Raw genomic sequence first — 26,534 nt, forward strand, 5'->3', positions numbered from 1 at the left:
GCGGGCGCCCCGCGTCGCTGCGGCAGCCATTTTGGAAGCGGGTGAGGCGGCCATCTTAAGAGTGGGCAGTGAGCCTGAGGGAGGCGTGAGGGTGGCGGCAACCAGTCGTGGTGAGGATGGCGTTCCCCTTTGTTACGGCCCGAGAAACAAAGCCGTCCTCTCAAAAACAGCGTCTGACGAGGGCCCTCGGCGTGCTGTTCCATGAGACCCGTCTGCTGAGTCCCCGGGAAGGGTGGGGACAGGGACGCGGTGACAGCCTTGTGGACAGCACCACAGTGAGCCCGCCACCTTGCTGTGTGCCTTGGGGCATGAGGCGCCTGGGGAGGCCTGGCAGAGCGCAGCTGCTCTGCAGAGCCATCCTGTCACCTTTGGATGGGGCACAGAATTGGTTTAAAAAGCTCCAGGCTGGTTTAAAAGGAGCCCCCGGACTTGTCCTCCTGTGTCCCTCACACCACTGCAGACCTCAGAAAGCTGACTGCAGGAAAAACAAAATACCCCGAATCCTGTAAACTTCAATATTTTGTTATGACTGAGCTTTTAACTCCCAGCCCTCACAGTTTGTGTTTCACGCAACAGAAGCGATGAAACCAGTTAAAAAGATGAAGAGAGAATTAGCAAGATGTGTCAAGATAACAAATAAAGAAAATAGGCCTTGCGGCAGCTGGCTGAATGGGTATCGATTGCGCGAGATGCAAGACCCTGGACCAGGGTTTCAGCCATGAAGATGAATAGGAAAGCATGTAATACGAAGTTTCTGGACTAGTCAGGACACATGTCAATAATCTTACCTAAATCGGGTACCTGAGTGATACGCAGGATTACCGGAGGTGGTTTTTGAACAGGAGCATAAATGGGTTTAAGAGACTGCAAGCTCTGTTATGGCTGCAATAAATATGAGCCAGGGACAGCCTTTAAGAAGTTATCAGAAAGATGACGGGTTTTGTTTGGAAAAGAGGTGAGTCTGGAGCAGAGATCAATCTCAGTTGCCTGTACAGAAATGGCTGTTGAATTTCTGTTTGGAGATATTACATTGAAGAGACGTCGCTGAAATAGTCAGTAAATTCTGTAGCAGTATTTTGTAACAGTATTCTGCAGATTATGCAAATTCAAAATTCAGTATTTGATTTTTTTCTCAAATGCCTAATGTTTAATCCTGCTTTTCACACTGGGTTATTTATTAACACTCGGTAAACAAAAAATTATATATTTATGCGTAACGTTCAGATTGGAAACTTACTTTTTTCCAAAATGGAGAACCATCTATTGCTTTGTATTTTATTATTGATTCCTGCCTTTGCATCATCAGACTTTTTGGTAACACATGTCAGAAACATCAAGGTAAGTAATCAACCATGTATGGGGCTCCCATTCTTCATAAATTAACTTCCTGCCATTTATCAACATTTTTCAGAGAGTTCATACAGTGCTGGCACCAGGAGCTTTGAGTTCTCTGTTATCAGTGAACACAAGATCAGACTTGGGACTCAGACTAGTTTACCTCTAATCAGCTTCAGTTTTGTATCAGCTCTGAAGAAGCCGTCCTATCTCTCTTTTTAAAAGCATCACTTTTCCTCTGTTTTCCTTGTCATCACCACATAATAGTAAATGTTTTAGTGGTTGTATATTTAAATGTGTAAAACAATTGGTGCGGCCAGGGAACTGACTTTAGCACTTGTAAAGCAATGCAAAATATCAGTGAAAAGATGCCTCCAAGAAGCAGAAAACAGAGATGTAACATGGCATCCAGATAAATATGGCCACTATCCAAGTGACACAGTAGGATTTTTCTCAAAAGATTTGCATGTTAGCATGACAGGAAATATATCTCTGTCCCTCAAAGCAGCCATTCTGTTTTTGACTGGATCTCCGAATAAGGCAGTGCTTCTTGACATTCTGCCTAATTTCCTTCAGTTAAGTTGCTGGCCACTACTCCTCACCTCAGTAAATTATTTTCCTCTCTCTCAGAGGTTACATACTATGAAAAGTTACAGAGGCAAATCTCTTTAGGGAGCATTGTAGGTTAGCAGATAGAACAGGGCAAAGCAATTTACAGTCAATTTCTGTTGATTAGGTTATGGTCCTTGGACTCTTTCTTTGAAAATCAGGATAATAACATATCTAACCTTTTAAACTCAGCTTGAGATTTATTGCTGCAAAATCAAGATGCCATGGATTCTTATTATTTAAGCATTTTGTAGCCCAGATATAATGTAGCTTTTTCCTCCTGATTACCATACTAACTGTTGTTCTTGGTATGTCTTGCGTTGCTAAAGCCTTTCTAAATGGAAAATGGCCAAAGCTTAGTGCAACGCTCCATCCATACATGCGGAACACTACAGAAAAGATGGTTGATTCTCCAGGTTTTGTTATATTCTTTATGCAAATATAATTTGATTGAAATGGAGGAGATTGCTATGTAGTGTGAAGGTCTCGCTCCCCATCCCTGTCTTAGCTCCTTTGAGCAAGTAGTATGCCAGTGAGGGGTGCTGAAGCATGGCTGGAAGTCTGTCTGGCTGATGACCTTCAAGCTGTCAAAGCAGCTTTTAAAACCACAGTCAGGCAAACACAATTGGCAGATCCCATTCTGCTGAGAATTGGGAAAAAAATCCAACTCAAAGATTCCTACATGCACTAGTACACCTTGTTCCTATGCATGCAGCTACAAAGGGTGGAAAAGTTTTTTCTAGATTAAAAGCTACCCCTAGAATTACATATTCAAAGCGTGCAAAGCCTGGGTAGTTATGATACAGCCTTCCTTTTATGACCCTCTCATTTTGGCAGCAGCAAGACTCCTGCATAGCTCACAAGAAGTTTCGTTTTCATAGCTTAGCTGCATTATCGTCTCTTCTCTGTGATTTCCAATTAGCATCACTTGGGATGATGAAGTCTTTAATGTTGCTGTAGACTTGGAAATAATTTTCATGCCTTATTTTTTCTGTGTGGTACTTAGGGATATATGGAAATACCTCATTCAGTGTTGTGAATTCCCAGAGGCCACTTCAAGTTAACCATACAGTCTTTGCTGAATCTTTTAGTCATGCTGTGTTGTAGTTTCCCAAGCTGTAAAATCGGGGCTTCTTTCAGCAAGTACCATAATGGGAGCCCTCTTTTCCCTCTCAGTTTTCTTGGGAGTTCAAATTTCCTTTTTTCTCTGCTCTTCCTCTCCAATTTCCATAGATTTTTTTGCACCTATATTCTTTGCTGTTGCCACAGCAAAATAGTATTAAACAAAAGCAGAATTTGTTACCTTTGTACAACTGAAAAAAAAATTGGTACAACTGGCAAATATGTGGAAATACTATAGAAACATTTTATCAAGTAACTGAAATTACACAAGGTAGAGGATATTAATACCTCAGTTTGGTCTAGAAATGCATACTGTATTTTTTAATGGGACACTATCACTCTCTGCCCACATACCTTAAAATGACCTCAGTGTTAGTGAGGTCTCTAGCTACGTGCAAGTGAATCATTAAGAATGAAAAAAAAATATCACAGAATAGCAGAGTCACCTAATCCACTCCCCTGTGCAAATCGGGGTCAGCTAGAGCAGGTAGCCCAGGACAATGTCCAGCTGTATTTGAGCATAACCATTGAAGATCAGCCCAAGTACAAACCAACTAATACCTTTCCCTGCAAGACTTTTCTGTATTTTCTTTTTTAATGAAAATGACAGTATACTCTCCAAATTATTTACAGAATCGGAACAGAACTCTTTCAAAACTACTGTAGAAAAAATAATTCTGATACAGAATGTGCACAACAGCAATTCTGTAAAAAATAAATGCAGATAAAGTATCTTTTAGTTTACGCGGTAGTAGTCAGAATTACAGAATTTAAAACTACAAAAGTAACTTTTGTCGTTTTTTGTATTCTTAAACTGTTTGGTAATTCCACTTTAAGGAAATGTTTGTACCAAGCAAACTGACATTTCGGTGACTTCCAGCTTTTCATTTCCCAGGGTCCATACCTCAGTTCATGTTTGGTAAGAGAAAGTTATTAGCTGTAATGAGAGTATAGATAGGGAAAAGATAATTTCATTTTTGGAAAGGAAGGATTTGAAATGGTATGTACTCTACACAGGCATTAAAAAAGCCCTCATAGGTTTGTGATACAGGAGAGGTGCACACAGAAATCACCTGTATGGCAATAACAGTTTGAGAGATGAACCTGGAGAAATGTACGCAGTCTTTTTGGCCAGACTCTTACAGAAGTTGAGAAGCCTCTCCCCCAAAACCTTGCATTACCATGGACTTAATATAGTATCTTGAAAAAAACTCCAAAATAAACAAAAAATAACCCTGTGTCTCAGTTTCCAATCCATAAAACTCCTAACTCTGAAAGGTAACAAAAGCCATAACTGTACCTGAGGTGTATATCTGACCTGATACTTTATTGTGTCTTTACCCCTCTATTTGGTGGAGCAGGTAAACAAGCTTGCACAAAACGTGACCCACGTGGCTCTTTGAGCCAAGAGATAAGATATTTGCAGCCGAGCTTACGGGAATTGAGTTACACAAGCTGTTATTTTAACGTGATACAGTAAGTATGTTTGAAGCCTGTTCTCTCTTTCAGAAGAGAGTGCATGGTATTTTTGTAGAGCTTCTGATACTTTCACCTACTCTGGGAGAAAATATGTCAAAAAAAGTCCTGACAGCTTTTTTTTTTTAACTCCATGCAGCCTTTCACAGTGACCACCTCTCGTCTCTGTAAGCCTGCTGAATTACCATTTTACTTATTCATGTTAGAATGAGAGGCTGTTGAAGTGAAACAGGAAAAAATTAGGAGTAAGTCTGAAAGAGCATAAGGATGGGTCTGCCTGATAGTGTGGATGTGTGACTGGAAAAAATGTGCAAACTGTTTTTTAAGCTTTGATACAAACCCCTTTTTTCTCCCAAAGGAGAATTAGTTTGAAAAGACAAAATATATACTACAGGACCAAAACCCAGGAATTCCTAAGAAAAATATGTCACCGTCAGGACAAGATATTCTGTTTTTACTTTGATGTCACCACACAGCCCACCTATACTCAAGGAAGCCACATTATACAGATTTTAGTGTGTTCTTTATCTCAACGACATTTAAATATAAAAGGCACTGAGCATTCAAGTCTCTTTTCCTCTCACTCTCCCCTCATCTCTCAGGTGGTCTTTTTCTTTTTTTTCAGCTGAAAGAAGATATCTTCTTGTGTCACTAGAGCAAAATACAAAATCAGCAACATTCAACATTCAAAGTTTAACTTAATTTTCAAACCCACGGTATTTGGGGTGCACTAACATCAGATGAAAACCAAAAGATTCAGCAAAACTGGGAATGCTAAAAGCAGAATATTTATACCTGCCTGAGATGCCTTACTTGCTCTTCCCTCAAATTTACCTCAGTTTACTAATGAGGACCTTTCTCAAGCCTTCCTTCTCCCAGACGACTTCTTTTGACTTGGAAGCAGAAGACAACTACATAAGTACTAAGTGATTTATTTCTAAATGCAGCTTTCCTATGTTAGTCATGATTTTTTTCCCTGTTTTTCTCTTTACAGAAGCGAAATGCTGATAATGACTTGGTGAGTAAGGCTTGGTTTTGTCCGGGCTACTGAGAAAGATTTATAGTGACAAGAATATTCCTGCTGTGTTCACAACATGTTTCTGTGAGTCCAGTCTGAGCAAATGCATCTTTCTGAGCGTGTGTGATGAGGGGAGTAGCCCAGAGTTGCTTGGTTTAGGCAGTAGGACTAACTAGACAGTTTCTTTCCAAGCTCTGGTGGAAACTCCTGGACAAGGAAAGAGAATGAATACATGATTTTTAACCTCATAGTAAAGTTGTTTGAAGTCACTTCTGTATCTCTTAACAGGCATCCATTCTATGTTGGTTTTATTTTTACTTTTATTTTATGTTGTAGTTACTTCTAAGGAGGGCAAGAGACCTCGTCTCTGAGGCTGATTCCACTTGGCACCTGGACTCCACTTAAGGAATGCTTAAATGCTGTGATTGTTTGGGGACCTTCTTAATCAACCAGCCAGAGATCAGGCCCACCATAAAAACTCCAAAATTCCTTCCAGTGCTGGTTTTGCTGCAAGAAGCAGACCTTGCTGTTGCGGAGTTGCCTAAGGAGTCCCATCTGTTGTTACCTATGCTTTCATATAGTCTCCAGCAACCTTATAGCTAAGCATTCAAAGAAAATAGAAAATAAGTATCGCCCTGCCCTTTCCTTGTTTAAAGAAGAATGAGCCCCAGTTGTGAGGAAGTTGAGAATAACATAAAATGGAATTTGGAGCCATCTGGAATTGTTTAGGTCTATTTTTAAACAAGATGACTACTTATATCCCTGCTCTAGGAGTCATCCATTCAGCTGATAATTACAGTGACTAATCCAGTGAGGCAGCAGTAAGTTGTTGTGCTATTTGACTAACCGTAAACAAAAGTCAGAGTCTCAGTAGAGAAAAAAACTTGACTCTTATAATGGCAGCATCTTTGCTGTGGTAGTAGTATTTTGTTAAAGAGGCTATAGTTATAACTTGTGGAATAGCACCCTGATGGCAGTGTGATAGATACCCAAGGAAACACAGCTGTGCTCCAGTTCTTATGATTAGGTGTTTCCTGTTTCGCTTTGGAGTGATAGAATGTCCTGCCATGATTTCTTTTTAAAAATATGATTATGGCTGATTAACACAGACATCAGTGTAACAGCTAGCTCTTTTTTTTTTTTCCTTTTTTCATTGTTCAATCTACAGGTTGTCAATGGGATAGAAATCTATAGCATGAAAATTGATAGTAAAATAACTTCCCGATTTGCTCACAATGTCATCACCAGTCGAGCTGTCAATCGTGGAAACGTGCACAAAGAAGTCTTCTTTGATGTTGAACTCCCTAAGACAGCCTTCATTACCAACTTCAGCATGTGTGTAATCTTTACAATATTGTTAGAAAAGACTAAGAATCTGTGCAAATGCAACTGGGAGAAACTGAACTCAAATATTCATTTTTACTTTGTCATTTGATAGATTTCTAAATGCCTCCTGGGTAATTTTCTGGTGCTGCTAACTTAACGTGCAAGATAACGTGGAGAAAGGCAAACATTGGTACATCTATAGAAAAGATGACTAATTTTCAATTCTTTCTGTTCATCATCATGGACCTTAGGGAATGGGGAATCACCTCTGGAGATCCATTCACCTTTTTAGAAATACCACTTACTTACTCTGGTGTTATCAAACCAGACAAGTTCCATTAGTTAATTTCCCTGATGGCATTATAGCTTAATTTATCTTTTCATTTAAAAAAATCATATTTGAATGCAAGGCAGGAAATAGAATTATTCTTGTACATTTGTACCTTTAGTTGCAATAATACGCAATTCTCACACCATTATGAGGTTTAATTCAGTTTAAACACATCCATCTCTGCTAATCACACTATGACTGTTCAGTCAAAAGTGAAAAAACTTTCAGTGAAAAGAAAGAGTAGCCTTTAGAGCACAACTACTCATAATTCATGCTAGAACTTTTATTATAGGATGAGATGAATTCCATGTGAGAAACGCCTGTTTAATGGTGTAATAATTGGTTTAGATTTTTTTAAGATACTAATCACAGAGCTCTTCATTCCAGCTAATATTCACTGAGAAGACCAACTTCAGTGAAAGTGCTCAGATCTTGGCAATATCAGATTTCTGAAAGTGCTTTTTAGCAAACTAATCAATAAACAGAGAAATGCCTATAGTAACGTTTCATGTATCAGTGCAAACCATTCAGCTAAACGAGGACTTTTTCATCCGCAGGACAATTGATGGTGTCACTTATCCTGGAATTATAAAGGAAAAAGAAGTTGCAAAAAAGCAATACGAGAAGGCTGTTTCAAAGGGACAGACTGCTGGTCTTGTCAAGTAAGAATTATATTTTGTGTGGCTTCCACACCATCATCCCATAGCAAATTGTGAGATTGGAAATACTTTGTTTGGGCATATTTCTGAAGTTAGTTTTTTCCCAGGAACAAAACCCAATCATTAAGTTAGAGTTATTGCAGTCTTAGAGTTATTGTAAGGAATACAACTTCTGACTACGCCGGCAGTGTTTGCAATTATAGAAAGACTGTTTCTGCAACTTTCACTGACTTTGTATGACCTCTCCCTGGAATTAAGCTCACTGGGAAACTTGAATATAGTCTACAGTTTGAGTATGATTTTAGCAATAGATTAAAATTCCCATCTCTGTTTTACTCCTTTTTGAAAATCATACTCTACCAACCCAAACAATAAATACTGGGAAAGCAGATAGAGATATTCTTTTTCTTACCCACTTAAATGCAGAGCTTCAGGAAGAAAAACAGAAAAATTCACCGTCTCAGTCAACATTGAAGCAGCCAGTAAAGTCACTTTTGAACTCACATATGAGGAATTGCTGAAGCGACAGTTTGGAAAATATGAGATGTTCATCAAAGTAAAACCGAAGCAGCTTGTCAAAGATTTTGAGGTAAATAGCAAACTGTATCAAATTAGTCTGTAACTTAAGAGATGGTGAAATTCTGTACGTCTGTTGGAAGTGGACTACCATGGTCTTCCCCATTGCGCCACAGGTGAGCTAAAGGCCCATAATATTTCTAACGAATCACATGTGGAGTCCACACCAATATGCTTTAGTGCAGGTTTTTATTTGTAAGGTGACAAAATGGCTGTTACTAAGCCTCCAAAAGAAATGATGTATGGAAACCTGAAAAAGCCATTATGATGTCTTGGGGTAAAATAGAAGACTAATTGTTTTTATAAATGCCTTTATAGCATAAACGACACCTTTCTCACACCACTATGAAATTACATCATCTTAAATTACAGTGATACATATATATCGCATTGTAGAATACTGTGGCTTTTGTGTGCCATAACTGGTCTTTGATCACTCCTATCTGCCTTGCTAAAACCCAGCTCTAAGGCAAAATTTTTCTCCTTTGTACGCCCAGAAGATACTGTGTAAAAATCCTTACAAACTCAGCATCTATAAGAGTTTATGCAGCGTTATTTTAAACACACTATGATAGAAGGCATACTGAAATATAGGTCGAAGTTGGGCGCAACTTACAGCTAATGGCCGGGTTGTATTTTTCAAGGACTTGAGTATTTATTGACATTTTACAAAATTCCACTATCTAGCTTTCAAACAAGTTATATTTCTATGAAGGTTTATTTCTTTCTAGCTTTGTTTTTGACTTGATATATTGTTATAAGTTGATATATATTGATATAATTGATTGATATATATAATTGATATAAATTGTATGTATTGATACAAGTTGATATGTTGTGGGGTAATCAGTGACAATGAATTTTCAATTAATATTTCAGATTGAAGTAAATATCTTTGAGCCCCAGGGTATCACTGAGCTGGAAGCGGAAGGAACATTCATCACCAATGATCTACAAAATATCATTAAAAAAACTTTTTCAGGGGAAAAGGTAAAATGACTACTGCATTCATAATTTATTTATTACGGTAATAATTCTGAACTAATAATGTCAGTGCAAAAGTGCTGTAGTGGTGAGCGGTGGAAGCGAGAGGAAAAAAAATAGAGAAATACAGTAAAGGCTTGTCTGTGCAAATGAGCTCTGACTTCCAAGCTAGCAAGTTGAAGGCCATCTCCATGCAGTTCAGAAGCCACGTAGCTGTTGGCGTGGTACTGTACTCAAACTGGTAGGCCTTGTCCCACAGCAGTAGTTGGAAACCTGGATACTAATAGGAGTATTTCTTACAGAAGAACTGAGTCAGTAACAAGTAGTTTTCTCATGTGTGGAGGTGGTACAATGCCTAAGACATGGACTGCCCAACAGGCAAAGGTATCCTTTAGAGTGGAGGTCTGAACCGAGAAAGGTGGGGAAGTAAACATATGAAGAAAGCTGTAGTTAGCAGCCTTCACATATCAGTTACCCATCAATAAGTATATAAATGCATATGGATACAACCTAATGCCTAACCTGATAAAACAGGTTATTCTCATGTCTGTGAATATAAATATACTAGTTTTACAAAAATGCAACTTCTTTGTGTTCTGTAGAAAAATTTCAGCTATTAAGGTTCAGATCTAATGAAGGCTTTTCTTTTCAGGGGCATATCTCTTTCAAGCCAACTCTTGATCAGCAGCGAACCTGTGCAAATTGCTCACAGTCTGTCTTGGATGGGGATTTTACTGTAAAATATGATGTGAAGAGAACAACTCCAGATAATTTGCAGGTAAATCTGACAGCTGGAAGTTTTGAACTGTTGAACAGCTTAGCTTGCATAGTAAAGGTCAGGGAGCAGTGAGGGCTAGCTGTTCCCTAAAGGACAGGGAGCCAAGCGTGACAACACAGCTGACAGCACAGGGGCTTCGCCAGCCACAAACCCACTGCCCGCAGTACCTGAGCAAGGCAGGCCCAGAGATGGTAGTCAAATTCAACTGAGAGTCCAGGTCAGCAGGCAAGTTTGTGGTGATGAGGCAGCCCGAGGTCAAGGGGGGAAGTCAGTCTGCAGGGTGGGATTCAAATCAGTGGCGTCCATGGACAGGGACAGGTCTGGCTGTGACACAGCTGGAGACAGCCATTCTTATTGTAGCTCGAGCAGGGACTAAAGGCCCAGGCTTGTGCTTAAATGAAGCTACTGGGCCCATGGACAGAGGTGGGACTGGTCAGGGCCATTAAAGCCTATTAGTCCACTCAGGGGCTAGACGCTAAAGGAAAGTAATTTCTTCTTTAGCCATTCTATCTTTATAATATACAAAAGTCTTTTGGTTTTGGTTTGCTTTTTTTAACATTTTATTTTTCAGATTGTCAATGGCTACTTTGTACACTTCTTTGCACCAACAAATCTTCCAAAGTTGCCCAAGAATGTTATTTTTGTAATAGATATTAGTGGCTCAATGTCTGGAAGAGAAATAGAACAGGTAAGTTATTACATTACTATGAAATCCCAGTGGAAGAGCCTCCGTTGTGATGGAAGGGACATGGCAGCTTATAGTGCATATGTGCTGCTTAAGCTACAGCAAGTGGTTTTATGCTGTGACCTCTCTAATGCTCATTACCATAAGCACTAGTTTAAAGCGGTACTGTACAACAAAATTCTATACATTCAGGTTATATTTACTTACTTATAAATGTTATTAGTGCAAAGCTGTCAATATCATCATTTCCAGAGGGCTCTGTCACATGTACCGGACAGTTCCAAAATTAAAATGCGCATACAGTATTATGTGCATTATCTATGTTGTTCATTCTATATCCTCTGGGAAGTGGCAGCTCTTCTCATAGTTAGGACTCCTCATTCTAAGCGAATGCTCAGAATTTTCAGGTTTTGGTGCTGCATCAAAATACCCATGCTTGTTGCGGATGAGCTTTTCCACCAACCTGTAGCTACCCATTTCCCGTCACTCTCAAGTTGCCATGCCAGCTTACCTCAGTGTAGGCAACGATCCATGGCGTGAGACCTGATTTTCCTCTCGGCTACAAAGATTTACCAGATGTAATTGCAACTGGCTGACTTCACTAGAGTGACTCTGAAATAGACACAGGGACTGGCAAGGACAGAACAAGCTCAGAATTTTTGCACAACATAGTGTGTAAGAGGTTAAAAATACCCAAATGCTGAGAGATTAATCATGTAAAATCTGCAAGCACCTATTTTGTCAAATGTTGAACCATGCACCTAAATCCCTTTGTCTTATAGACAAGAGAAGCACTTCTAAAAATCTTAGATGACATTAAAGAAGATGACTTCTTCAATTTCATACTGTTTGGTAGTGAAGTACACACCTGGAAAGACGCATTAATCAAGGCCACTCCTGAGAATTTGGATGAAGCAAGGAAGTTTGTTCGGGGCATTGACACTGAAGGCAGTAAGTACTTTACTGGGCTTGCCAATAGATCATTGCATAAGTTAGTTTATCAGTTCAGTCTATGAACACAATGCTATGGGGTTTGGTTTTTTGGTTTGTTTGTTTGTTTGTTTGTTTTTATTATTATTACTGATGAGCCACTCCTAAATTTGAAATTTACTCAGAACATGACATCTATTTTTTCTTGTATTTCCAAAGTCCAGGTACTTTTCTGTCTAAACATCCCCCTGCTTGCAAATCCAAATCTTTCATTTTCATCCTGTAATGAGATCTCCTCAGATTCCAGTGAAAAATAGGCCTTTATTTTGAGTGTCTGTGCTGGAACCAAATTTCTATGTTTACCTTGCAGTGACAAATTTACATGGTGGTATAATGAGGGGAATTGATATGCTGAATGCTGCTCATGAAGGAAACCTTGTGCCCAAGCGAAGCGCTTCTATAATTATCATGTTAACAGATGGCCAACCAAACGTGGGTAAGTTTGTGTTGGATGGAATAATAAAGAGAGTGAATTAACTAACAAAAATTGCTCAGTTAAAATTTGCCTCCATCTTTGACTTCTGGCTGTTTTCATTCTTTAAATGCTACTATACCAGCATCATACTACTTAAACAAGTTTTTGATAATGCGTCCTAAGAAATCTGAACATCACTAGCCACATTTCATTTTGTGATAATTTTGTCTATTTATGAATAAAACTCATTGTTTTTTTCTGGTTTGATTGCAGGCATATCAAATACGAATGACATTCAGGCACATGTGAAAAAAGCCATTGAAGGAAAATATCCCTTATACAATCTTGGTTTTGGCTATGGTGTTGACTACAACTTCTTGGAGAAGATGGCACTGGAGAATAAAGGATTGGCCCGTCGGATTTATCCTGATTCTGATTCAGCTTTACAGCTTCAGGTACAGTAATCAACACTTAAATTAGATGACGTATACATTAATTCAGATAACTATACAGATGTTCTTATTTTGAAGTAATCAAAATCCCAAAGTGTAGTCTGGTACTGAGATACTCCAGAGTCTGCCGTAATCAGAATATTAGTTGCATTTAATTTTCCCCTTCCAGAAAAGCAGAAAGTAGGACAGTAAAAGGGAGATACTGTGGGCTATGGAAGAGGGTTCAAAACTTGGCATAGGGTGACACAAGTCACAGTTCTGAAGAACACTTCATCATGCAGCAAAATTGCTGCAGTCATTATATCACCCATACCTCACAGATCATGTAGTTAATGGCATGTCAAGGGAAGAGAAGGATGACAGAGCATAAAGGCTCTCAATATTCTGTCTTTAGGAAAGTACTGCAAGCAGGTTTATCTTCTGAAGCATTTTGTACTCGTATAAGGCATGAGAACAGGTATAGGCAGTTCAGAGTTGAGCTTTTTTACTTTTCACATTCCAATAGCAACTATTTGAAAAATTCACCAAAGAATTTAAATACTGGATTTCACTGCAAGCTCTGCCAAAATAAAATACCTAGTCTCCTTTGGCATATGTTGTCATGTCAGCCTTTGGAAGGAATAGATCTAGAAATTTATTTCTATCAAATGGGGGAAGCTTGGGATCCCTCTTGATAACGTTGATGGAACATATCACCGACACCATGTTCTCAGGTATTTCAATTCTTTTCATGAGACTGAAGAGTTTGTATGTCCTTTCTCGTTTCCATCATTTGCAGATTTTTAGGCCTTGTACTCTGAGATTTTACTGAATATTTAAATATTTCTTCTAAAATACACTTTTAGTTTTCACTGCTGAAATAGCAGGATGTTTCTGGGCACAGGTCTACCTATGAATTAAAAATTCAATGATAGTGAAATGTTTTTCTTTTTTTTTTTTTTTTTCCTGTCCTCTAGGGGTTTTATGATGAGGTGTCAAATCCTATGCTCACAGATGTGGAGTTAAACTACCCAGAAAATGAAATATCAGACCTAACTAAAAACAGTTTTAAGCATTTCTATGATGGGTCTGAGATTGTGGTAGCTGGGCGCTTTATAGACAACAACCAAAACAGTTTGACTGTAGATGTGAGAGGTGAAGGTGTAAGTATGGATTTCTTTGACTTAAGTAAGGTACGCAAAATGTCTGAATGTTCAAAGCTGGCAATACTTAAAATATGTACTGGTATTTCTTTACCTCAGTGACAGGATTTGTTACTGCATCTGTGAGAAACTAAGTGCGCCAAAGTCATTGCTTTTAAAACTGCAGGTTACTTGCCTAACTCAGTCAGGTATATTAGGGTCAGTCTGGAACACCTTTGTACAGTGTGACCAGATTAGCTTTGTTAATGGATTTGTTTTTCTTTAGTATAGTCTCTAAATACCCTAGCTGGTTCTTTCAGGAGGCAACGTTCACTGTTCACAGTCTTCACTGGGTGAAGAAAACTGATGGATAAGATCAGGTCCCTTCCAACCTGAACCATTCTGTGATAAGCCAGCTGAATATTTGAAATGCCTTCCTCTCAAAAATAGAAGTCTGCTTCTAATATGAACCAAGTGATCTAAATACCTCTCCAGATCTGGATTCTGTAAAAATATTTGCCCCTGATATTCAAGAAACACGACACAAACATTATACATCATGTTATCATAAATACTGTGAACTGCATATACGCACCATATATCCACCATGCACTATGGGGTATTTGAAATATATGAAATGAGGTGTATTTCAAATACAAATAATGTATTATTAGTAAGTTAGCTAGCATATCTGCTTGAAGATGTTCCTGTATGAAATTGGCGTCATAATCAAAGTCCTTTAAATCCTGAGTAGCCAGATGCTAATGAACAAAAATGCCATGTGAATTTGGAAACTGCATTATGTCCCATAGTGTACACTGCTAACCTTCACAGAAGCAATGGAACAAAGATCCTGATACAACACTGATAATTTCCTGGGCAAGTGCTGTGCAGGACCAGACTCTTTTTTCAATTCAGTAAGGCTTTCAGATGTGAAGGTCTAGATTTCGGGAGGTTCTGGAAATCCCTGGCTACTTATGATACAGATAAGTTTCCTTATTCCTAACAGGCTAATGACGCCCTGTCATATACTACACAACAAGATGCCGAGCAAACTGCGAAAGCTTTCCAAGAACAACAATACATATTTGGAGATTACATTGAAAGGCTCTGGGCTTATCTCACCATTGAACAACTCCTGGAAAAGCGGTAATTATATCTAGAATAACATCTTTGCTATGAACCCCTTAAGCCATCTGGCTGGTACAAGTTCTAGCATGCAAAGTTGAAATTCACATCAGACTGAGATGCCAATGGGAAAGCATAAAAAACAGTAAGGAAAGTCCCCCAATATGTTCTCTTTCCCAACTTTAGTATTCCTGTTTCAGGTTGCAAATTAAACAATTTTAAATTATTGCAAATATAAAGGCAGTTTTGCCTTTTTCTTGGATAGCCAGTGGACACAGAAGTGCTTTTAGACTGAAACAAATATTCCTTATTGATAAATTAGCTGCAGAGAAATGACTGCACTTTAAAGAAAAATATTTAATCCAGAGTTCAGCGAGTAATTTAGCAATCGTTGGTGCTAGGAGTCTCTACCTGTATTCAGTATTGCAGCTACAGGAGAAGAAAAGGAGAATCTTACAGCCGAAGCCTTGGACCTCTCATTAAAATACAAGTTTGTAACGCCACTGACATCCATGGTGGTAACAAAGCCAGAAGACTATGAAAATCAAGATGGGATTGCAGATAAACCCATTGAAGGTATAGATGTTTTCACAATTCTACTTTCTTTGAGGAGCCAAGCGTTCCTTTGGTGTTGCCCTAAAGAAAGGATTTTATGCTGGCACAGTTTTGAACATATATCTGAAAAATCTACTTTCCAAACTTTGTGTATGGTTTATGCAAAATTCTTTTTCATTGTACAGCTCATTTCCATCAAACCATCCTTCATTACTAAATCATACAGGCAAAATACTATACATTAAAAAAACTCAACCTTATTTTCAGCTAAATATATAAACTATTACACCAAAAAACCCACTAAAACCAAGAAGCATTTCTAATCTAATTACTCAGCTATATTCAGTTTAGTTCACATCACTTTCTCCTTTATTTTTCTACATACTTCAGTTTAGGAGTAGATATAGTGACATCTTTCTACATGAAAGGGAAAATTTGGATGAGATCTTCCTCATGCAGGATATATCAGGTTGCAAAAGGACTGAGATTTTATCTGCAAAACACAGTATTCATATATGTTGCAGAGAGAGAAGCAATTATATTGAAAGTGCACAATTTGTTCTCAACTCCTCTGATACTTTGGCTAATTATTAACTCCTTGCTCAGTAAAACACTGTGCTTTCATACAGTTCACCCTCTTTGTTTAACCTTTGTGAAACAAAATGACTTTATTCCTGTTTAGCAAAATAAGGCAAATGCTATCCACTCAGTGCACCCTAAAGCCACCCTGCCCTCATCTGTGTGTGTTGTTCGGGCCATTCTCATCTCTTCCTCCCTCAACAGGTCGGACAAACCTCTTGTGAGGTTTTTCAGTCTCTTCTATAAGCATCCATTATTTTTTTTCCCAGACTTTGCTTAGTGCCCCTAAAAGTTCCGCCCAGGCTCTGTGCAGGCTCTCTGCTGGCTTCTAGATGAAAAACTTTATCTCCTGAATTAGGCATGGTAACTTAGGGCATTTTAGCATAACAGAGATGCTTACTAGAGGTTAGTGGGTTTTTCTTTCAACTGGAGTAAGTCCTAAAACCAATTAATTGCTAAGTGCCCTTCAATTCTGAATAATTTTTCAGGCATTCTGCTGATATAATTTTTGCATAATTTTTCATAACTATCATAATGATATCGATATAAAACCACTTCATGTTTAATTTATCATTCAAGTCAGTGTACAGCCTAACTACCTTAAAGTTTACAGCTGGACTCCATAAGATGGATAAACTTGCATAAACATCTGACAGAAGTGGTATCCACTCAGCGTGATCTTCAGCTCTTTACTTTCCCTTTCCAGGTACTTGTAGTACAAAGGCCCTTTCCTGAACCTTTTTCGCAAGTAATTCCTCTTTGTATATAAAAAGTATATAGCAGTAATAGGAGAAAATACTCAAATCACTGCTGCTGTAGAAGAGAAGAAAAACTTTACACACCCTAGAGTCTAGATTCACAAATAGGATTACGGAATCATCCAGGAGGTATTAACAGAATGATGCAAATGCCTTGAAAAGCACAAAAGAGTAAAACCAATGAGGAACATTTGGCTATGTGAAAACAGTGTAACAATAAAACAATTACTAATAGTGCTCTTGTCATATGCCTAATTAATTGCAGTCTTGCTGCCCCACACAGCAGCTTTTTGCTTTTGGTGTGTTTCTGTTTGATCTACAAATATTGAGTTGTGTCATTGGGAAGAAATGGAACTGTAAAATACTGAAGATACCTGGTTGAATTGTCAAACAGTTTTTAATTTCATTTCTTAGAATATGTTTTAACAGGGTCACAATCCTTTCTGTTTAATCATACAACTGAAAGTGTAAATTTCTCTTTTTCTTTCTTTCACGTCTTACCTGCCCATGGTGACAGCTGAAGGTATGTACATTTCTTATTAAATTTACTTAATATTTTTAACTGTTAGAGATGGATTTCCTGCATCGCTTACTTGATCTAGGGTGCAATAGTTTCATAAAATTCTTGGTGAATAAATCAAGACTGTGTTATAAATGGATTAGAAACTTTTCAGCTGGAAAAATCTGTAAATACCACTTTCAGTGTGGGTCCTCCTATGTCTAAAAATTGCAGCACCCCACCATCACATAATTCAGGCCCAGTACAAATAAGTTGCTTTGCGGGGCCAGCGCTGTTGACTCCCAGATACCCATGTGTAGCACAGTCTCTCATACAGAGATGTCTTCATTGATGCTGTGATTGCTGCTTCTTCAGCACAAAGCCTTATCTTCAGACACCCCTCCATAGCTTCAGATATAAAAAGAGTAGAAGACTAGAAAAGCGTGGAAGCAGGTGAGTAAATCTTGCTGATTTCCCAGTAGTACAGTTTAGTACAAGATAGCACAGAGAAATCAGAGAAGAGCAGGTTGTCCCAGCCCCTTAAAGAGCAAACCGCATGCCTGTGGAGAAGTATTTTTGCTGAAAAGCAGGGTGTGCTTTCTGCCTGTTCAAAACTATTGCTTTGTTGCACTACTAAATCAACTCTTTTGACAAAGTTTTTCTTTAAATATTTAGAAATTTATACATAATTCCAAGATTTTGGAGTTGGTTTTGGTGGAAGGAAGGAAGTGGAAGAGATTAGGTTTTTTTCTTTGTAGCCTCTAAAATAACATTTTGTTTCATTCACAGCACAGGCTGTCGCAGCTATTATGCCGGGTAAGTCATTAGTTTAAGTTTCTGAATGAAGCAGCATCTGTCAAAAGAAATCGGTTCAGACAACTGAAATTACCAGAGAGATAGAAACTGCCTTTCCTGGGCTTACAACTGTATTTTAAAAATACTGCCAAATTCTGCTCGCTGCTAAAATGTTGCTCACTGCTAAAACACCCTTAAAGGTTGAACAATACCAGATAGAAAAGTTTCAGCTAAATAGCTTTTAAGGACTAAATGCCAGTTCATCAAACCACTATTTTTTCCTGAAAGTGGTTTCCCAAGAACAGAGGATAGGCTTGTATTTTTATTTCCTTTGGAACTTTATGAAGCAAGGGGCAATGATGTCAGCATCTCTGACTAAATTAATATGTTCAGTTACTTATAGGAAAAGAAACTGCTTTATTCAAGAGAGAGAGGCAGCAACTGACCCTTGAGATTGCTGGGTGGGCAATCCTGGAAGTGGGAGAGTTAGATTTATGTTTTTGCTATGGAGATTAGTCTTGATTCTCTCTCTCTGAATCTCTCTGTCCGGTTTGCTCAAGTCTTCATTGAAAAGATTTAAATAACATTTTTAAAAAATTCATTTTAGAAAAAAAGAAAAAAGTCAAAACCTCAAAAGTTTTCAATGGATGATGTTGCATTTACTTGCTGATAGCCACCTTAGTCCTTCAGTCTGAGACATTTGTATCCTACAGATACATTACTTGGGCCTTGTGGAAACCCTCAAAGCAATTCAGACTACAAGTGAAGTCAGCCTCAATCCCGAAGCTTTGCTTGATTCAAAAGGGGCACAAACTGTCTCTCCATGGACTATATGCTTTAAAATCTAGGATGGAATTAGCCATTTACCTGGCATACTGACTTCCTGACATCTTACATCTACTGTGCAGATAGTGTGTAAATATTCCATTTTGATGTGAGTTTTTATAATATTTTTTTTTTTAATTTACATTCTGCAGCTGCACGCCTATCTTACCTACATACCACACAGCCCACATGGTATACTAGTGGTGAGTACTTTGAGTCTTGCCTGCTTAGAAGGAGAACAGAAGAGAGGGTATTTAGGACTAAATTGCACAGTTCTTCTAAGTCTTTTAGAGAATTCCTTTCCACAAAAGCAGGGGGCTGGTATTTTAATTTACTTTAAACATCTCTAAATGGTTTTTAAAGATCAAGTGACTGAGATTATATATGGCCATTTTCTTAGTCCTCCTTCCCATTGCTAGGTTTTGTGTTGGTAACTGCCTATTCCCTATTCAAGTGAACTTCCTGTCCTCAGTAACGCTTCCATGGCCCTCAGAGAGAAGCACTTATCGGTGGCCCTCCTAAACCTACAATCCATGCGCCAAATTTTGCAGTGGGCAAGAGACACAGGACATACATCGTGTACCTGGAAAAGATGAGGGGGAAAAGGATGCCGTTCACTTTGGGGATATGATAGCAGCTTCCTTAGGACCACACCACTCCTTTGGAGGATGGGCTGGACTAAGCTGGGCGTACAGCTTGTGCATGGACCAGTTCCTGCTGGTTCCCAGCATCAACAATTCCATTGCCACAACATTACATGTTTATGCGGAACTTTGAACCTGTGTATCACTGTGCAAATACCAGTGATTTGCCTTTTCAGTTGATGGAGATCCACACTTCATTATATCGGTGCCACAAAAAGAAGATGCCATTTGTTTCAATATCAATGAAAACCCAGGTGCTGTGTTAAATTTAATAAATGACCCAGTTACAGGTGAGTTTTTCATTTTTTAAAATACAGTAAATCAGGATTCTTATAATAGTGTCATATGTTTAAAGGCTATTTCTCTCTTTTATACTGCATAAGCTTTTTTCCAAGCAAAGTTAGTAGGAGTTACTGTAGCTGTGATAGGGTACCAATTACCATGACTGTGTTTTCAGTTCCTGGAGCAAAGCGAACTTTTAAACTTCGTTTGAAGACCACTGTGAGAGTTGAGATACAGTTTGCCTCAGTGAGTAGTAGCAGAAGCAATGAAATAATCCTTAGGTTGCCATTTCATGGAATACCTGGTAAAGAGAGACTGATGGCACACGGGCTATTTGTGCCCATCATAGACTCTTTGTGCTCTAGGAAATATTTAACTTTTCTTAATAAAGTGATTGTTCTCTTTGTGGAAATCCACAGAAAAGCCCCCTGTGCTTTATTCTACTTTGGAACAAACACGCACAAGTAATTCTGATCTATTTTTCAACTCTTACTTGTTTCCTTGAGTTGTTAAATTTCCATTATGCTCCTTGGTATCAGTTGATCAGGTCCTATTATAAAACAATACTTGGTGTTTCCTTTTTATATTAGGCATCACAGTCAATGGAGAACTCATTGGTGATAAGAGAGCAAATAGTGATGCAAAGATCCAAAACACATATTTTGGAAAACTTGGCATTGCAAATAAGCACCTGGATTTAAAACTGACGGTAACTCCTGAGAAGATCACCGTTCAGAATGGCGATGAGAAAACGGGTTTCACCTGGCTGGACTCAGTCACCTTGCAGCAAGAAGGGTAAGGCTTACAGACAGAATGTCAGGCCTCCTATGTTACTTTCTACACTTTGTTTAGCGTTGATCAATAATATACTTTTAAGATAGGTTGTCTGAATATACAAAAGAAACTGATTCAAGTCCTGCTGGATTCTGCTCTCTACTTTGTTGTGTAACTGCTGAATGAGTATTCATAAATTCCTCTGTTTGGAATAAGTAAGTGAAGAATTTTCCCTGATTTTCTATTACTATGACTAAGGGAAAAGTAGATTTGATATTGTGCTTAATGCAACAGTGTCTTGCAAATACTTAAAGAGTAACTTTAGACATAGTGTGTAATCATTCAAACAAAGACATAATAATGTGCTGTAAACAATCTCCATTTTAAGAAATGGAAATTGTGATATTTATAGAATAGGTACATTTTGCCCTGTCAGCAGGTATATTTTTCACCTGTGCAAAAGGAATGGGCAGCATCTCCTCCTCATTCACATTTTCATTATGTACCTGGAACAAAATTACTGCCTTCTCAAAGCATGGCACTGCAAAAGAAAGAGTGCTGGACCAAAACTCTTATTCATACAGCATACTTATTTTTTTATTATGACATCCACATTGATGCTATCACTCACACACTCAGGAGCAAATCTTCTTTATCGTAGCACTAACCTAGACAGTTCAGGAGTTGTATTTTCTGAAAAACAAAAGGAAAAGGTGTCAGGTAGCATCCAGGCAAGGAAGTGATGGTCTTAGCAACATTTTATTACTGAGCATGAGGTGTTGTATCTACATATCACTAACCTATCTGTCATTAATTGGGCTATTAGATGACGAGTTTTGGCAGAAACATCTTGCTGAAAAGTTTAAAGGCTAGGTAGCCTTTTACAGTGTAAATTAATTTCATTTAGTGTGAGTCTTGGACTGTCTGTGAACACACAGAGATTCACATGGACCAAACGATGCAGCAAAATCTCTATTTTGAAAAACACCGACCAATTCATAAAGCCATGTTTGTTCATTGAACGTGTTTTTTCTTCTCAAGTTTCTTCTCGTTGCTGTTAACTCTGGGAAGCACAATGCCCTAAGTCAAGTTTTTCTTTTTTCCTCAGTTTAACTTTGATAATTAATAGGAAAAAAAATCTGGTGCTTAAAATGGGCAGCGGTGCCTCATTTGTTATTGTTTTGCATCAAGTATGGAAGAAACATCCTCTCCACCAAGATTTCCTAGGATTGTATACATTGGAAAGTGATAAACTGTCTGAGCAGACCCATGGATTATTAGGTATGACTTCATTTAGTGTTTTCATGCTTGTCTTTCCTTATGAGGCTACATAATTTGTAGACACAATCTTGTACTTAGCCTTTCAGAACTGAGATAGTGGAGGAAACTGAGATGATGTTGATTGGCCGCGTTAAGATTTCTGACAAAATATTCTGGGCTCAGACTGTATGCATTATCTTTTCTTGAATTCCTCTGCTGCTGCTGAAATCACTGGCATTCATTGTACTCACTGGCATCTGTAAACTTTTTTATCTTGCTCAATCCCAGCCTCAGATTTTTTTTTTCTTACTACACTATTCCTCCATCCTCTTGGATGGTTTGATATCTCTTTTTGTCTTTATCACCTTTCTCCTAAGTACAAGCACTCTGAGAAAATACATGTGTGTGCTTGGTCAAAATTTGCCAAACCTCAGGGCATCCTTGTAAGAAAAGAAGTTTTTAAGGTATATTTTGATTTACTAGCATATATTAAAACCACAGAATGCCTTGTATCATCTAAGATTTTCCTCATGTTAGCCGACATTCTTTACTCTAGTAGAAGGTGAAGTTGGTAATTCAGGGATGAAAATTTTGACCCCATTGAATCCTGTTTTCTGCCAGTGTAGTGGGTTTGCTGGTGCGTGTTCTCTGTTGGAGAATGCACAGAGAGCAGCCATTTTCCCTTGCCTTCCAGATTTCACTTACAGAATCAGATAAGGGCTGCAACATTCATTCTGGGTCAGGAAGTTTACTCACTGTGGAAAATTATGAACTGCTGCAAACTTACTCTTCTCAGTCTTGGTATGCACTTTGAGGCCTGAGGAGGGTGAGCTGAGGTGTCAGTGGTAGTACGTGTTAGGTCTGTGCATCATGGGAAATGCTGTAACAAAACAGAAAAAGAGCAGAATGAGGATGCAATGTTACTTAGCTTTCCTGCTCCAGTCTCCTCAAGCTAAAGGACTTCTCTACACAGAAGTTACTCTGCTATGGTATGAGTTGCAAGTAGCAAGAAGACTGCAAAAGCCCCTGTGACATGTGGGTAACACCATGTTACAGTTCACTGACTTACACATCTCATCACTCTCATTGCTAATTTCATCATCTTTGACTTTGCCTCTGTACTTCACTAAGTAATCTAAAATCTGTGCTCATTATAGCACTCAAAGCACCAGACAGGGCAAAAGCCTGCAAAAGCTAATCCTGGTACGAATGCAAAAATTCCTTAGATGTCAGCCATGTTCTGAGCAGAATCACATGCAAAAATTTCAGAGATCAACACATGCATTATTTGATAAAAAAAAAAGCTAGAGACTTGGAGAGTACGTAATAAATACAAGTGAATAGACAAGACACAAAGTGAGGATATCGTGAAGGATATCTGGAAAAGGCTAGCTTTACTGTTCCTTTGGCAGCTGGAACTTACATCCAGATGATATGCATAGAATTCTGGCTTATAAAAAGTAAATAATACCAGAGGTCTATGTTCAACCTTACACAAAACTTGGTCTTTGCTTATCCATTGAAAACCCCAAGGGGACATGGAAAACAGCATGGGAATGTAGAAGTTCTGGGGTTTGTTTCTGTTTTAATATGTGCAACATGCCTGAAAAGGTAATTTTGGCTTCTATTTTTAGGACAGTTTTTCCACCCCATTGACTTCACCATACTTGAAATTCATCCTGGATCTGATCCCAAGAAACCAGATGCCACAATGATTGTTAAAAACAACGAACTGACAGTAACAAGGTAAAAAAAATAATTAAGTCCTTTGCAAAGACTTTGGAAAGACTGCCTCATCAAAGTGCAGTTTCTGCCTCCAGACGCCCATGGCTGTGCTTTCCCTTGCAGGGGCTGGCAGAAGGATTACAGAACAGATCCTAACCACGGCGTCGACGTTCCTTGCTGGTTTGTTCATGACAATGGAGCTGGGCTGATAGATGGTGTTCATACGGACTATATTGTTTCCAGTCTGTTTTAAACTACTACAACTTCCTCCAAATCCAGGGCTTATACAGAGTATTTGAAAGAATATTTTTCAGTGTTTAACAAGTATTAAAAATACATAAGCTTACCATGTGTGACAATGCCAAGATACGACTGATTCTCACAGCGAGTTTTACTGCATCATTTGATCAAATCTTAAGTGCTAAACAGCTATTCTGCTTGTGTGCAGATACCACTCATCCCCTGAAATACCCTCGTTTTTTTGAATTAATTTACTAGTTTTAAAATTCTGACTTAAAATGTTACTTTGTAAAACATAACAGAAACATTTAATCCAATTTTAAATCAATAACTGAGTGTCAGGAGTGATTTAAATAAAAGCCTCAGTACTTAATGCCTTGTTCTGTTATTCCAACAGCTATCAATGTTTTCATTCTGGTTTTACAAAGCGCAGGATGCCGGATGCATTTTGAAATTCCACACAAGAGGACAGCTGACAGACCAGCACGTATTTCAGGATAATTCCGTAGTACTTAAAGCCATCTGACCACTTGACTGTGCAGTGCTGAGGGCTGGTGCAGTGCCGTCACTTGAGATGACTGTCAGCCTCTGGGGCTTCTGCATCTTAGTATTTTAATTTGAGCCTAACTCGTGAATGCCCAAATCTTTATAAATGAATGAAATACCACAGTTCCAAACAGCACTCACATTTAAGTAACAGTAGCTGTCTTTTGGACAGTATCTTTTTTGTGTAAGACCCTTTACTGAAATGCCATGACTGTCTTCCAGTAAAATTCCTCCCTCTGTTCCCATAACAGAATTTATGTACCTATTTCAGGGCAAGAAATATCACATTTATTTATCTATTCATTTTGTACTGGAAGAAATGGTAAGCTATTAGCTCTAAAGCAAAAAATAAGCAGATTTCTTATTTACTTCGAGTTTTCTTTTAATCAAATCAGCCATAGCAAGGCAATTGTGGTCTCACATGGTGAAGTAGAACATTTCTCTACTGTTATATGACAAGGAGAGAAAGTCAGGGTGTGGGAAACTAGAATGCAGACACATGTGAGGAAAGAGGAGTGTAGTGGGAAAAACAGAGATGACATAAGATGTGATGGATTAAACTGAAAGAACAAAGGTAGAGGTAAACAAAAATGCAACAAAAAATAGAGGAAAAATATACTTACTGTTAAATTTATGGGAGAGACAGGCCTTCTCCGGAACAAAATCATTTACTAAATGCAAAAGTTTTGTAGAAGAAGAAAAATAATCAATTCTTGCAGGGAGGGCGGATGTCACAGCGGCTAGATATCTCTGCCTGCTAAATTCAGACAAAAATGATGAAAGGAAACAATAGTTTCTACAGAAAGTAATAAGTTACTGAAAAATGAGGAAGGCAGGGAGAGAAACAGGAAGGAATGAGAGAAGACCAGAAAATTGAAACTACTAAGGTTAAGTTTACGTGGTTCTGCATTTTTATTCTAAGATAATGAATTACATGGAATAAAATAAAATAAAGCAATGATCCATTTTGGATCCTGAGAGAGGAGCTGTGGGACTGCCCATTGGGGCTGCCCCCCTACTCACTTGCTCCATTAGAGCAAAAAACCAGCGCAGTGTTCAGCAGATCTTGACCTGCCTGGCTGGCAAAGCTGAGGCACAAGGCGATACAGGGCACAGCCTGAGCCACAGCTTTCCTGCTTAATCTACGGGGATGAGGCAAATCTCCGGAGGCGGCAGGAGTTTTGTCAGCTGTCACTGAATTGTCAGCCAGAAGTTGACTTCAGGGGCTCCAGTCTGCTTTTGCATGGCTTCTGTGGCAGCCTGAGAAACTCCCGCTTGCAGAGGTGGAGATAGAAAAATCCCCTTTTTAATATGTAGTTCTTCCAGGATTCCTGCAACATATGAGATAACTGCAAATGCAGCGAAGTTAATAATAAGGGCAGAGAGAAGAGGCAGACAGATGCTTACAGTTAGATAAAAATTTTACTCCTACCACTGACTTGTACAATGCTGGTTAAAAGAGAAGAGCGAGAGATATACTGGGTATTCTGCATCGAAATTAGAAATTATAGAATGCAAAATATTTATTACTGTGTCTGCCTTCAGCTTGAGCAAGGGAAGGGAACGTAAGAAATCAGAAGCCCACCAGACCTCACTTCGGGGCTTGGAAAGGAGAGGAGAAGAGTGACTAAACAACAAATTAAGACAGAATTCAAGTGAAAAAGGGTGAAATGGAACATACTTACAGAATGGAAAGCACAGGTGCAGAGGGGAAGAAGCACTGCAGAAAGGATGTGGGACTCGCAGTAGCCAGGCACACCAGCGACATAGGGCTGCTGCAGAGAAGACAGACATCCCTGTGGGTGCAGCCGGTGAGCACCTCTTTTAATACGCGAGAGGTTCCATCAGCCGGAGGCAGCTGCGGGTGCAGTCCCCTGCGCAGCTCTGGGCACAGCGCCTCAATGCAGCGTACGCAAACCGGACACAGTCCAGAGGACAGGAACGGCTTTGCAGAGTTGTAGGGAGCAGGGAAAAAAAACCCAACTACATGAAAAGTTGCTGTGAGGAAAGCTGACATCTGGTTTTCTTCCCATCTATCAGGGTTAGC

The 26,534-nt window shown here is 38.8% G+C and overlaps 1 protein-coding gene across 1 annotated transcript; it reads left to right on the forward strand.

Annotated features, from left to right (window-relative positions):
* The first annotated feature begins 1,286 nt into the window (after positions 1-1,286).
* On the forward strand, positions 1,287-23,954 carry LOC104291939 (inter-alpha-trypsin inhibitor heavy chain H3-like). The gene is made up of 21 exons (XM_009891246.1): positions 1,287-1,338; positions 5,537-5,560; positions 6,729-6,895; positions 7,775-7,879; positions 8,303-8,465; positions 9,332-9,442; positions 10,089-10,214; positions 10,786-10,902; positions 11,682-11,850; positions 12,200-12,325; positions 12,578-12,759; positions 13,713-13,898; positions 14,887-15,026; positions 15,427-15,581; positions 17,415-17,420; positions 19,169-19,219; positions 19,837-19,950; positions 20,533-20,737; positions 21,825-21,997; positions 23,611-23,722; positions 23,825-23,954. Exons 3-21 carry the CDS (start codon positions 6,756-6,758, stop codon positions 23,952-23,954), a joined length of 2,511 nt encoding a protein of 836 aa, XP_009889548.1. The 5' UTR covers positions 1,287-1,338; positions 5,537-5,560; positions 6,729-6,755.
* Positions 23,955-26,534: the final 2,580 nt, after the last annotated feature.

This window comes from Charadrius vociferus, unplaced genomic scaffold, assembly GCF_000708025.1.
Source record: "Charadrius vociferus isolate BGI_N301 unplaced genomic scaffold, ASM70802v2 scaffold758, whole genome shotgun sequence".
Taxonomy (NCBI): domain Eukaryota; kingdom Metazoa; phylum Chordata; class Aves; order Charadriiformes; family Charadriidae; genus Charadrius; species Charadrius vociferus.

Excerpts from the sequence above, each read along its gene's own strand:
- LOC104291939 (XM_009891246.1), top strand. The coding sequence starts at position 6,756 with ATGAAAATTGATAGTAAAATAACTTCCCGATTTGCTCACAATGTCATC. Across the intron at positions 7,880-8,302 it reads CAGACTGCTGGTCTTGTCAA|AGCTTCAGGAAGAAAAACAG; the intron begins GTAAGAATTATA and ends ACTTAAATGCAG. Across the intron at positions 12,326-12,577 it reads AGATGGCCAACCAAACGTGG|GCATATCAAATACGAATGAC; the intron begins GTAAGTTTGTGT and ends GTTTGATTGCAG.